The sequence below is a fragment of the Lepidochelys olivacea genome, assembly GCF_965140295.1.
Source record: "Lepidochelys olivacea isolate rLepOli2 genome assembly, chromosome: 2".
Classification (NCBI taxonomy): domain Eukaryota; kingdom Metazoa; phylum Chordata; order Testudines; family Cheloniidae; genus Lepidochelys; species Lepidochelys olivacea.
In genome coordinates, this window is record NC_140412.1 from 77,286,149 (window position 1) to 77,300,497 (window position 14,349).

The following is a 14,349-nucleotide window of genomic DNA, read 5'->3' on the forward strand; positions in this document are numbered from 1 at the left end:
CCACTTCTGAAAATGAGTTTGACACCCCCAGTCTAGAGGGATAGAGAAAAATTTTTATCCAGATAAACTTTTACTAGTCCTTACTGGTGAATGTGCCCACAAAAATGTGGAAGTGGCCATCCAAAGGAGAACTGGTCATTGGTAAATGCTCTAAGTTGCTTAAGGCTTTAATTTTGAAAAGTAAAAGGTGAGCGTTGGCCTTTCCCAATAAAAGGCTGAATTTTTGGGGTAGCTCGAGAAATGGTACAGCGCTGCTTTCTCTAATGAACTTCAGCTGATAAAGAAATCCTAATATCCATGATTTTGATGTCAATCACGCACTTGTAGTAGGCAGCTGCACATTTTAACAATATTTAAGGCCTGTCTTCGCAAGCAGTCTCCCAACAAAGGAGGTTCTAGGGGTTGTCTTGTATGTTCATTTGAAAAACATATATACATCATCAGGGCACTCCTGCATACAAATATCAAGAATGCATTTGAACAAATTCTGAATGGGTAGAGGGATAGACTAGTGTACAAGGTCTTTTCCATGTCTAAGATCCTGTGAAGAGGTGTAGGTGCTTTGACTAGATATTGCACAGACAATCCAGGAAGTTTTTGGAAAACATAGGGGACAATTTCCTGGTGCAAGTGCTAGAGGAGCCAACTTAGGGGGAGAGCTTTTCTTGACCTGCTGCTCACAAACCGGGAAGAATTAGTGGGGGAAGCAAAAGTGGATGGGAATTTGGGAGGCAGTGACCATGAGTTGGTTGAGTTCAGGATCGTGACACAGGGAAGAAAGGTAAGCAGCAGAATACGGACCCTGGACTTCAGGAAAGCAGACTTCGACTCCTCAGGGAACGGATGCGTAGGATCCCCTGGGGGACTAACATGAAGGGGAAAGGAGTCCAGGAGAGCTGGCTGTATTTCAAGGAATCCCTGTTGAGGTTACAGGGACAAACCATTCCGATGTGTCGAAAGAATAGTAAATATGGCAGGCAACCAGCTTGGCTTAACGGTGAAATCCTAGTGGATCTTAAACATAAAAAAGCTTACAAGAAGTGGAAGGTTGGACATATGACCAGGGAAGAGTATAAAAATATTGCTCGGGCATGTAGGAATGAAATCAGGAGGGCCAAATTGCACCTGGAGCTGCAGCTAGCCAGAGATGTCAAGAGTAACAAGAAGGGTTTCTTCAGGTATGTTGGCAACAAGAAGAAAGCCAAGGAAAGTGTGGGCCCCTTAATGAATGAAGGAGGCAACCTAGTGACAGAGGATGTGGAAAAAGCTAATGTACTCAATGCTTTTTTTGCCCCTGTCTTCACTAACAAGGTCAGCTCCCAGACTGCTGCGCTGGGCATCACAGCACGGGGAGTAGATGGCCAGCCCTCTGTGGAGAAAGAGGTGGTTAGGGACTATTTATAAAAGCTGGACGTGCACAAGTCCATGGGGCCGGACGCGTTGCATCCAAGAGTGCTAAAGGAATTGGCGGCTGTGATTGCAGAGCCATTGGCCATTACCTTTGAAAACTCGTGGTGAACGGGGGAAGTCCCAGATGACTGGAAAAAGGCTAATGTAGTGCCTTTAAAAAAGGGAAGGAGGAGGATCCTGGGAACTACAGGCCAGTCAGCCTCACCTCAGTGCCCAGAAAAATCATGGAGCAGGTCCTCAAAGAATCAATCCTGAAGCACTTACATGAGAGGAAAGTGATCAGGAACAGCCAGCATGGATTCATCAAGGGAAGGTCATGCCTGACTAATCTAATCGCCTTCTATGATGAGATTACTGGTTCTGTGGATGAAGGGAAAGCAGTGGATGTATTGTTTCTTGACTTTAGCAAAGCTTTTGACACTGTCTCCCACAGTACTCTTGTCAGCAAGTTAAAGAAGTATGGGCTGGATAAATGCATTATAAGTTGGATAGAAAGTTGGCTAGATTGTCGGGCTCAACGGGTAGTGATCAATGGCTCCATGTCTAGCTGGCAGCTGGTGTCAAGTGGAGTGCCCCAGGGGTCGGTCCTGGGGCCGGTTTTGTTCAATATCTTCTTAAATGATCTGGAGGATGGTGTGGATTGCACTCTCAGCAAATTTGCAGATGATACTAAACTGGGAGGAGTGGTAGATACGCTGGAGGGCAGGGATAGGATACAGAGGGACCTAGACAAATTAGAGGATTGGGCCAAAAGAAATCTGATGAGGTTCAATAAGGATAAGTGCAGGGTCCTGCACTTAGGACGGAAGAACCCAATGCACAGCTACAGACTAGGGACCGAATGGCTAGGCAGCAGTTCTGTGGAAAAGGACCTAGGGGTGACAGTGGACGAGAAGCTGGATATGAGTCAGCAGTGTGCCCTTGTTGCCAAGAAGGCCAATGGCATTTTGGGATGTATAAGTAAGGGCATAGCGAGCAGATCGAGGGACGTGATCGTCCCCCTCTATTCGACATTGGTGAGGTCTCATCTGGAGTACTATGTCCAGTTTTGGGCTCCACACTACAAGAAGGATGTGGATAAATTGGAAAGAGTCCAGCGAAGGGCAACAAAAATGATTAGGGGTCTGGAACACATGACTTATGAGGAGAGGCTGAGGGAACTGGGATTGTTTAGTCTGCAGAAGAGAAGAATGAGGGGGGATTTGATAGCTGCTTTCAACTACCTGAGAGGTGGTTCCAGAGAGGATGGTTCTGGACTATTCTCAGTGGTAGAAGAGGACAGGACAAGGAGTAATGATCTCAAGTTGCAGTGGGGGAGGTTTAGGTTGGATATTAGGAAAAACTTTTTCACTAGGAGGGTGGTGAAACACTGGAATGCGTAGAATCTCCTTCCTTAGAAGTTTTTAAGGTCAGGCTTGACAAAGCCCTGGCTGGGATGATTTAATTGGGGATTGGTCCTGCTTTGAACAGGGGGTTGGACTAGATGACCTCCTGAGGTCCCTTCCAATCCTGATATTCTATGATTCTATGTATGTAGCTGGTCATACCTGTTATACAAATCTGGCATATGTAGAACCTAAACATCCAGAAGGTAAACTACAGCTGGTCCTAAAATTGCATTATGGCTGCAAGACATACTCCTCCATATCCTCCTGACCATTGGTAAAGCATTCCAGGAGAGAGTGTATTTAGCAATCTGATAGTACCAGTGGCACAGGAAAGGATAGTTTAGCTATGACATAATAAAGGACTAATTCTCTATCAATGCTATTTAACTCCAGAAAAGTTTAAATACATTTATTTTGTATGTTGTATGATTAACGGAATGTTTAAAAAAAAAACCCAACCCTGTAATGTTGCGTAAAGAAACCTTTGGCAAAACAGACAAGTTATTTGGAGGTATCCTGGGACTGTCCATAAATTAATTTTTTGGTTGTTGGGACTTCTACTAGTTAAAATATAGTAAAAAGACTGGAGTTATTCATTCATTTCTGGCTCAGTTCAACAAAACACTGATGCATATGTTTAAGACTCATGGTCCTCAGTGAGAATTAAGCATGTATGTTTTCAGTGTTTTGTGGCAAAAGGGAAATTGATGGAATCTCAAGTATCACAATTTTATAACCAGGTTTGGGCCATGCCATGTTAATCCACTTGAAAAAGCAGAAACAGAGAGCTGTAGATTGGATGACTGAGTTTTAGGAGAAAAAAAATGGAAACTGTACAGTAACAAAAGCCACACCAGTAGACTTCACATATTCTATTATCCTTAATCTCTTAGTTCCATTTTGGCGAGCCAAATTTTTGCTTGAGCAAAAAACAGAGCACAAAAGAAGGGAATTTAGAATAGAAAACACTTATGAACATGGATTATTTCTGCACTGAGTTTCATTGGGCATGTGTACTTAGGAGAAGTGATGTACAACATGAGGAAGAGGAACACAAGTTTTTTCCAACTCAAAAGATATTGGGAGAGTGACCTGAGTAAGAAGGGCATGGTTCAGCAATGCAATCAACCATAACTTCTTCACATATCTTCCCTTGTCTACACACAGAGTTACTCCTGGCCAACTCCATGTGTGGACACTCTCATTCTGGAATAAGTGTCCATACGTGGAGTTAATCAGGAAAAATTAATATGGAACAACTCCATCTGTAGACAAGCTCTTAAGATCTCTCTTCAGCAACCAGATTTGCCATCTTCGTTAATGGCTTCAAGGCCACCCCTACCACTCCCTTTAATACATTCTGCTTTTCCCAGTGATGACCCATGTGACAGCTGTAGTTGAATCTGCAAACAGACTTGGAAGCATGCACCTCTCTGCACTGCCCAAACCAAACTTGTGCTTCTAGCCTCAAAACTGAATGAAGAACGTAAGGCCTCTGTCACTATATTGATAGTGACCAGCTCAGAAAGGATCATAAAGGTCAAGCCAATATTAATTAGCCAACAGGACAGGTCATTAGTAATATGCATGTTTAAATATTTATCATCAATTAAACTGTGATGCCACCAGAAGTAGGTATAAAGTTTCTGAATTAGAATCTCAAAGGACGAAGTAGAATCAAGAGAACTGGTTCTAATCCCCAGCCTTATGACAAGTTCCTCCTTGTTAGAGAGTGAAGACACATAGAAAATAAATTGTTTTAATAGAAAACCAAGAGGGTACAATTCAAGCATCAGACACTATCTTCAACATCAGTACATTAGAATGTGTTAATAAAAGGGTTTCTCAACAGCACACTTCCAATAAAATTTGAACATTTTAGTGCAATCACCACCCATCACCAATACACAGCCTCCTCATGGGTACATTTGAGATGCAGAGTGGGAAAGAGAATGACAACAGCAATATAATATCTGACCAAACTGCTTCTTTTCTTGTCATTCATCAGTTATCTAAAAAAATTTAGTTGGAGGCCATCTCACCATAGTAAAAATATAAAACCTTAAATAAGAAAGATTTGCCAATATACAGTTTACCATATGCAAAACAGGGAAACATCCCAGCCATTAAGGATTTTTATACTGCATTTAAATACACAAAACTAGAATGCAATAAATGAAAATTACTGTTCAAAGATTAAATTCCTTGTAACATATTGCAAAAGGATTTGTTATTTTAAAAATCTCAAAACATTTAAACTCAAAATTTTAGTAATCCTATCAAATGTGAATAATTATTGCTGTAACAGTAGAAGGATTTTAGTCTCTGAGTTAGTGTTTTAAAAAGTAAGTAATTTAAACTACAGTTCTCAAGACATGTTCAGGTAGCTGAAATGACTTGTTCAATCAGGTGTTGATCTCAGAATGATTCAAAATAATCTGTACTGGCTCTAGGCATTTATTGCCATCTCCACTATATTACTATTTTGTTGACTCTGAGAACAAATGTATGCATAACTAAACTTTGAAAAACAAACACATTCTATAAGAAGTGTTCACAGTAGAAGAGTTAGCATGTTCTGAGGTTTTTTTTTTTTAAATTACAAACTTTTTAGCAGTGGAATTCCTTGAAATTTATTGCCCCCTCTCAAATTTTGTTTAAGATATTGTAAACAGGCTGGAACTTTAGGGGATCTGTGAAATAGCCCATTCCTCTATATTTTTGGCAACTATCCAGGAGAGATAGTATACTATCCATTTACACTTTCAAATAATTAGTATATATCCGGCACTATAGCTCTATATATACCGCCCTCTCCCTGCCACCCCCTGAATGGACCACAGAATTAGGTTTCAACTTCGAAAATCCTTACACTGTAGGTTCTGGTCTTTACATACATTCCAGTCTGGATAGATCTGGTTTATGAAGCGTTTACGGAAAATGCATTGCAGTCTCCAGATTACTTTGTTTGGAAATAGCATCACATACCTTTTAGGGGGAGGTTTTCCAAAGGCACAAATGAGTTAGGCACCTGAACGCCATTTGTACTGTTGCTTGTGCTTAGACAATACCACTACTCAGATCACTAACTGCACTGCAAAATTATTGGATATACTCTTTTTTTATGTACACAACACCCATGTACAATAATGACAGTTAGAGATATGGGTTAGGGGAAAAACACTGAGTCCCAATTGACCATTTGGAAACATCCTATTTCTCCCAGCCTTGGGAATTCTCTATACACCTGATAAAGCCATTTCTTAGGGACATGCAAGAGAACAAAATAGGGCTTTTTGTTTCTTATATATAAAAGCTCCAAACTTAAAAATAAAAGCTTGTGTTTTTAAAATTGTGGGAATATCAAGTCTTGCCTTCCCTGTTTTTGTTGGAGGTCATCTTGGAGATAGGGAGAACTAGAATAGGAACTTCACTAAGGGCTGCGCAAGGTATGGAGGTGGTGAATCTTCTTAAGGAGATTCCCCCCCCCCCCCCCACCTCCCAACTGGTTATTCAGGTTTACAACACATGTTAACGTTTTAAACAATGACTGACAAAACATATATCAATGCCTTGATACCAATTATGTCCTAATCCTACCAGTTTTCAAGTTTAATGTCTTCCCTGTTTTTCATGGTAGACACAACCTGGATTTCTAATGTAACTAACCAGAAAAATAATATATAAAAGCAAAACACGCTGGCCTTTTTCATGTATCAAAGAGAGACACTTTTTTTCTCCGCATGTTATCCTTAAATCATTCACAAGGCACACTGTCAAGTAACGCAAAGCAACAAAGCACTTCCTCTCCCCACCAGTTTGCGGCGTGTGTGGGAAGAGCTCATAGCCCCTCAGTCCAGGAAGCAAGATGTCCTATTTTAGTGATACGCCAGAGAAATAACAAAATAGAAATAATTTCCCTCAGGCCATGATATAGCATTCCTTCTTAATGATGTAAGTGAAACCAATCTGCTCTAAAATACTGCACTATTGAAAAGAACTATTTCAACTTTCCATAATGGCCACTCTCACTTTTATTGTTAGAAATTACGGTAGTAAAAATATCACTTCAGCTTTAAACAAAAGTTACACACAAATATTCTCTCGAGGATATAATTTTGCTTTTTATAGTCATGGTTTCATTTTCAAAGTGCAACACAGCATCTTTGCATCTGATTCCCACCCCCGAATTTGGTATTAACAAAAATATAACTGCAAGATCAACAAAACCATAAAAACGTACACAGAAATCAAGACACCAGTGAATAGCTCCAGCAAGGTCCCTACTTAAAGTAAAAACGCTACTCTCAGTAAAATGACTTAACACCTTTCCAATAGCTGTACGATCAATTATGTAGAATTAAGAATTATAGTAATAAAATTTACTCCATTTTTGTCTAATCAAAACATTTTAAAACTCTTGTTCTTGGAAAAGATATTTAACCTGAAAAAATAGATACTGAATTCCCTTTTTATTAATATACATTTCAGATTACTGATTGGATTCATGTAGCTTTTCCCTCAGAGTGCAGTAAAATGCAGAGGACCTACACTTTAAATATTCACATGACAAGATTCTTCAACAGCATTTTGGTACTGGGTTTCTTCATCAAGCTGAAGATTCTAAACACAATAAAACATTTGATCAAAAACCTGACAAAAGCTGTACATGCTTATCAAACTGTTCAACACCATCCTTTCTTTGTATTATTTGTTGACAACATATGGTATTGTAAATGGCAGCTAGATAAAGCATCTCTTGTGTTACAATATATGCATCAAGAACAGGGTGGATAAAAATCAATGATTCTTTAAAAAATTAAAATCAGTTTTTTTTATTTAAATTGGATTTTTTTGATAAAATGCTTTGAGGAAAAAACCTAATTCTAATTCTATAGTATGAGACAATATATTCATGTAATGTTTAAGAAAAGTTTTTGTAAATGAGTTCCAATAGTTCATGGATTAGGGACCCAATCTTATGGGGTTTCTGGGGCTTCTGTATAGAAAGATTAACCTAAATAAATCTACCCACCCTATAGGACTCAGTGCTAAGTCTAGAAGATGCTTAGTTTTGCAGTTCTCAAACTGTGGATGTGTCTCTCCAGAGATAACATGTTTGTTAACAAAAATTTTTTTTTAAATAAATAAAGATAGAGGTGAGAAACAACAGACCTCAACCCTATTGTCCCTCTGCACATTTGTGTACACAGAGTCAGTCCCTTACCTCTCTCTAAAAGTGCAAAGTTTCAAAAAGTTCAATGAATAGAAGATTGTTGGGGACAGAATAGATCTGGACAAGGAGAAGAAGTCTTCAAATAAATGTGAGAAGGGAGGGACAGGCAACAGAAACAAAAGTGAAACTGTTTGAGCAGCATATTCCAGAAGTCTTGAGGTCTTTCTGAGAGTAGCCTTCATTGATTTGAGATCTACCATACCATTCTCTTACGAGAAGGGAAAACCTAAAATGGCAGCAGGCCGTAAGAGAGACCCAATTTGGGTCTCCATCTATCTCTGAGTTGTGAAGAATATGTATTAAGGTTATAACAACCAAAAAGAATGCACTTTTACGTAGAAATCCATGATTAAATCGAGTTTTCCTGACTTCCTGATTTAAATCAATTGATTTAAATGAAATCTACCCTGATCAAGAAGGTTGGCTAAACACTCAGTACTATATCTTATACAGATACCAAAGAGATGAAAGCAGAGGAGTAGAACTCTATAGCCTAATGAACCCAGTCTATCTCCTTCCCCTGATTTTATTGTAGGCTAGTTAGCTAGGGAGATGGATTCTCTACCATATAATTCTTATGAGAGGGTTTTCAGGCAGCCAATATACCACTAGGACATCAAAGGTGCATGCTAAAACTGTATTTTCAAGGCCTCTGATTGTTGCTTTGCCAACCAAAAGAGAGGACAGACACCATAAAGGTAGCAGTCTGGAGTCTGTCGCACTTCTCTTGGGAATAGGGGCAGCCTTGGGCAGCTGTGCAAGGCTGAAATTAGCTTTGTGCAACAACCTCGTCTACACTAGATGGGTGTTCAGCAAGATTTAGCAGCATCTCTTGCCAATACTCACTGTCAATAGCAGTTACTGTTTATAGTGTAGACAACAGTTTAGAAATGGCAGAACTACCTTTGCAGGTTCCACAGCAGCTAAGCATGTAAAAGTTGCAAATCTTGTGTGGGCTCTGCAGCCACAGACGCTAATTTAGTACTTTCCTTCAGAGAGAAAAAAGTTTCCCATTTCTCTGAAGAGCAAGAAAAAAGGAAAAATGCTTACCACGAATTCTCCATAGTCAAACTGGTGTCTTAGATTTAGATGGCTAACAAGATTTCTAGTAACCTGACTGGGATCTGCCCATGGGAGAGACACACAAATTGGACAAATCTAAATTTGAAAAATTATTAAAAAAAGTATTAGCCAATAATAAGACATCTTTATATTGTGTATTCTATGTAAACCTGAATCTGATATTTATCTACCCTCAAAAGTGAATGTACTAGTTTTACATAAACATTTTGAATGTTACACAACTTACAATTTTCCAGAAAAATATGACTAACATTTGAGATTGTAAATTTGAAGTTTAGTCCGTTTTTTAAAAGAGGTTAAAAGTAGTTTGTTACTACATCTGCCTGTAAGTCCTCCTGTCAATTTGCTTTTTAAATAAAAAATTCCTGTATTTTAAAAAAGTTATTCTCCCTTCCACTCCACTGTTTGTGTGGGTCTTGCACACAACTAAGGTGCAAGAGGAAACTATACAGAGGAAACCGTGAAACAGATTACAGAGAAAATAAAAATATCTTTCCCTCCTTATCTTTTGGTTTTAGAAATTTTAGGTTTCATATGTAATAGTAAATTACAAGACAAATAAGATTTTTAAATTGACAATGTTTCTATAAGTAACAGTTCTAGTTAACAGACCAGAAAATAAAAGCATCAAGCTCAAAAAACAAAACAGTTTACATTTCAACTCAACACAGCAACTGAAACTAATGACAAAGAAAAAACAAATGCCTTATGACTGAAGTGAAGTAAGAAAAGTTATGGTTAACAGGGAAATGGTTTTGAATGAAAACCCCTTCAACTTAACTACAGTGTCATCAATGCAATTCTTTTCTTAGAGCATAATGCTTGTTTGGAACTGTAAGAGTCCATAGAAATAAACTATTACTCTAAATAACTAAAATAAGGGGTGTTTAAGATGCTTACATTGAAAATATATATACTTACTACAGGAACTATCTGATAAAGGTGTCTATTGTTACAATGATCCAGTAGGTGTTGCCGGGTAAAGTTGGTTTCCTGACACAGGGGGCATTTGAATGTGGGATGTGCACTGGAAATGGAAGTTATACAGTATTATATGGATCCATTAAAACAGAACTTAAGAGATGTCAGAGGGAGATGACAACATAAGCAGATGTTGTTATTTCCTTTATTCTGACTACTAACAGAAAAGGCTTTCTGACGCCACTTTGCTAAATTGTAAATTTCAAGCAAAACTGTATATGTGTGTGTCACTATGTATTCTATTAAGTTAGGGAATTTACACAATTCTTCTGTCTTTTTATTGAGGCCATACAATGCACCCTGGAGGTTCTTCAAGAAGTAACAAGAACACCAGATTCTTACTGATAAACCTGCATGTACATGAATCCAAGGATTTTTTTTTTCTTAAAGAAGTTTGTCAGTTTGAATTAATTACTTTTACAATATTGAATTGAAGAAGCCTACCTTGCATCTCCCTGAAGTGTCTGAAGATTAGCCATCTCTCCGTTATCAAATGTAGATGTATCACTCCTATTACTTTATATAAAATGTTAGACAAAGTATACAAGTTTAATTTGTTTTTGAATACCTAGCCCCCAAAAATAGTGGTTTTTTTTCTAATTTTGTAAGAAAAAAATCCATTGAGTCCCATTAATTGTAAACTGATCATATAGGTAGAACATATGGTAATCATATATAACATGACAAATAATTAAATATCACTCAGCTTTTTTCTTTTGCACCAAGATGTTGTTTTTCACTTGGTTAGCATGATGAACTTTAATAGAATGCAGAGGTAATTTAGTATGAAAATAGTGTTTAGTATATGCTTATCCATTCAACAGCAAGACTGAATTTTTGGGGCAGGGAGGGGAACGGGAAGAGGACAAATAGCTCCAATGGCAGTATGGACTGTGTAAACAGAAGACAGGCTGTTTTCTAAAAGGCATTAGACAGCTGTTTGCTCAGGATGATACTTTACAACACTAGTTAAAGGCATAAATCCTCCATAATTTGAAACTGTAGAAATGAGTTTCTGCAGTTTGTGCACACAACTAGGTACTTCATACAGTGTGTTATAAGCAAGAATGCTACTTTCTTTAAATGCAGGTTTTGACCATGTATGTATCTTTAACTAAGCAAAGCCAAATTGCTCAACTATGCAAATGAGCCCTAAGAATATGCATATTGACAACTGTACATTTGGCTAAAATAAACCCTACTACAATTTGTATGTCTTATAGTGTTAGACACGGGAATTGTGTGTGTGTGTGTGTGTGTAATCTGGTGTGCAGTAACATGACAACTTCTAGAATATTTTTCCAACTCAACCACTTCAGAGCAGCATGGCATGACAGGTATGTAAAATACCAACATCTGAGCCCATTGCTACATATTCCTTGTTCTTTACCACAGATTCATTTGAAACTCAAATGGATTTTTTCCCCCAACTGGTCAAACTACTGAAAATAGATGGTGATAAAGGTACACAGTATGTGTAAGTATATACTAAACTAAATGTGAATTCTGAATGCCTGGCTTTGTTTTTACTCCGGTATTGGCAAAACAGGTTCTTTAGCCTTATGGCTTGCAACTGAGAGATGGTAAATGGCATCTGGTTATATAATTTATAAACCAACATGTAAAGATGCCAAAGGGCTATTATTCACTTTCAAGAAGATTAACTCAAGATGAGTCAAATCTGAAGACAAAATCCTAAACAGCAGACAGCAACATTTTGAAACAAGAGGAGGCTAAGTGACCACCTATCCATTTAAATAGTAATAAGAATCGTGAGAAAAATAAAACTTCTCTAAACCTAAGAGCAATCAGACCTGCTATAAAGCAACTTGTTCAATTGCTATTAAGGCAAAAACACAGTTGGAGGTACTCTCACACTATACACCCTTTGGGGAAGGCTTCTGGAAGTCATTCCAAAACATGCTGTAGAGCACTTTTCTAAATGCCAGATTGAAGAATAAAGAACAGGATCTAAAGGGTGTTTCTAGAGAAATATTCATTTTTGAAGCATAAGAACTTGGACAACACTGTTTACAAAAAGATAATGTGCCCTAGAAAAAACTGAGTCATACATAAAATACACTAATTACCTGTTCCCTGTTGAATCTTGGGAAATCTGAAAGTTTGGAATAACAGACGGAACACCATATTCATCCTGATACTTCTTACATGTTTTATAATGGTGTCTCATGCGAGAAAACCTAACCTGTAAATGAAATTTCAAACCATGTAGATGTTACAGTGTAACTAGAACATCTAGGAAAATAATTACTTCTGCCAACAGATAAAACAAGGCATGTAAGAAAGGAAAACAGAACAACCCTGTATAACAATATATTAAATTCTAATTCCTCTTCTAATGCAGCTTTAACAACTATATTCTGTATCCACTTATCTAAGCATATAACACTTAACATATTAGGCATTATATCCAACTCTTGATACAAAAGAAAAAGGCGCTATGGGATATTCATTTGTTTTAAATACACCCTTTCCCTTCAGCAATAATGTATTACTTTGTGATCCTAGCCCTCTTGCCATTTATGTAGTCAGTTACACCTCAAACTAACATTTTCAGGGATTCCTATTGTCAAGCAGGAATACTGGCTCCCTTGAGCACAATGAAGAGCTTCACAGAAGGAAGTGAGAGCAGGACAGCTACAGATAGAAACATGTCCAAAGGTTATAAGAACACATTATCTTTCACAATAGTATGCTCAATTGACATATGTAAGCCACTTTGTTATTTCCAGTCTACCAGTTTGCAACTGAGTGTAAATGGCATTTGGTTTTATAGTTTATAAACCAGAATGTTTAAATGATTCCCTCACCTTATTTCATTTTAAACAGAGATCATGAGTAACAAAGCACCAAACTCTACTAATAGAGGATCTCTCACACTCCTCTGAGACCCAAGAGTGAGTAAGGGTAATATTAAGACTTTTTGGATTCAAATGCTTCATAAACAAAACTTATTGGGTGAAATCCTGCCTCCATTTAAGGCAAGACTCTTTCTGACCTCAATGGGGCCAGAACTCAGTGTTCTGAACATTAGTGATCTCTTTACCAAAGGGAAAGCGGAGAGATTAAATAATATGGTAGTTTACTGGCATTTGTATTGCTGTTTGCATTTTTTATTTTTGTGCTCTCTGCTGTAAATTTGAGCATTTTTAAAAAATATAGCACATTATGAGCTCTTCAGTATATTTTCTAGTTGTATGACATTTCTCATTGTCATAGTTATTCATGTTCTCTTGGCATGTTTTAGAGTTTTCATTCATTCCTCTCAATTATTTTAACTTATGGAGCACTATCACTTTGGCACTTTATAAAAAAAAATTGCAACTTTATTTCAGCAGCCACTTTGCTCTGATTTCAAAGTGTGTTTGATAGCTAAGGACCAAGTTCTACTTCAGATGCAGGTGCATGCAAACCTGCCTCACTTGGGGCTTGATGCTGCAACTACTGGCCATTAATGACACATAGCAGCATGAAGGATCAGGTCCCAAGTAAGGAAAGTTTATTTACTTGTAATAACTTTTATGTTTACTTCACCTGTTTTTCACAGCATCTACAACACCCAGAAAGCTTCTTCATGTTGTTTTCAACATCTAGAGCCCTTTTAGGACATGATCTTTCCTTTTTAGTCACAGTTCCCCGGCACAGAGGACAATGCGTTCCACTTTCTCTGATTGCTGTCAGGAAACATTTCCTGCAGAAGCTAATCAAAGGTAACACAAATTAGTTTAAAAAAAAAAAAAAAGTTGGGTAGGTCAATATTTTCTGCTTTAGCATCGAGGATAGCTGAGTAGCTACATTATTAATTATCATAAAAATAATAGTCAGGCCTTGAACCAGCAATAAGTTCTGCAGGATAAGGGTCACTGGCTGAAGTCCTCATAAAAACAATATAGATAAGAGGTAAAGTTATTATAGAAACATACTACTGATGATCACTTTAGATAAGCTATTACCAGCAGGACAGTGGGGTGGGAATAGGTATTGTTTCATATTCTCTGTGTATATATAAAGCCTGCTGCAGTTTCCACGATATGCATCTGAGGAAGTGAGCTGTAGCTCACGAAAGCTTATGCTCTAATAAATTGGTTAGTCTCTAAGGTGCCACAAGTACTCCTTTTCTTCTTACTACTGATCAAGTTATGGGATGTTTGGCAATTCATTTTACACAGAGATTGTACTTTCTAATTCTTGAGTTGTATAATTTGAATGATCATTAGCGAGATACTGAAC

The 14,349-nt window shown here is 37.7% G+C and overlaps 1 protein-coding gene across 8 annotated transcripts in view; it reads right to left on the reverse strand.

Moving 5' to 3' along the window:
* The window catches only part of RNF138 (ring finger protein 138), a 37,390-nt gene that overhangs the window by 21,020 nt on the left and 2,021 nt on the right, over nucleotides 1-14,349 (reverse strand). For 4 of the 8 annotated variants that reach the window (XM_084619914.1, XM_084619912.1, XM_084619913.1 and 1 more), the window contains exons 3-8: nucleotides 13,654-13,819; nucleotides 12,189-12,304; nucleotides 10,543-10,614; nucleotides 10,039-10,144; nucleotides 9,085-9,192; nucleotides 4,544-7,421 (exon numbers count right to left, since the gene is read on the reverse strand). In XM_084619914.1, coding sequence (XP_084476040.1) covers nucleotides 7,353-7,421; nucleotides 9,085-9,192; nucleotides 10,039-10,144; nucleotides 10,543-10,614; nucleotides 12,189-12,304; nucleotides 13,654-13,819 — 637 coding nt within the window. In that variant the 3' untranslated portion in view covers nucleotides 4,544-7,352. Of the gene's footprint in view, nucleotides 1-4,543; nucleotides 7,422-9,084; nucleotides 9,193-10,038; nucleotides 10,145-10,542; nucleotides 10,615-12,188; nucleotides 12,305-13,653; nucleotides 13,820-14,349 lie in introns of those variants that run through there. The other 4 variants (XM_084619916.1, XM_084619917.1, XM_084619918.1 and 1 more) reach the window with 3 other exon arrangements.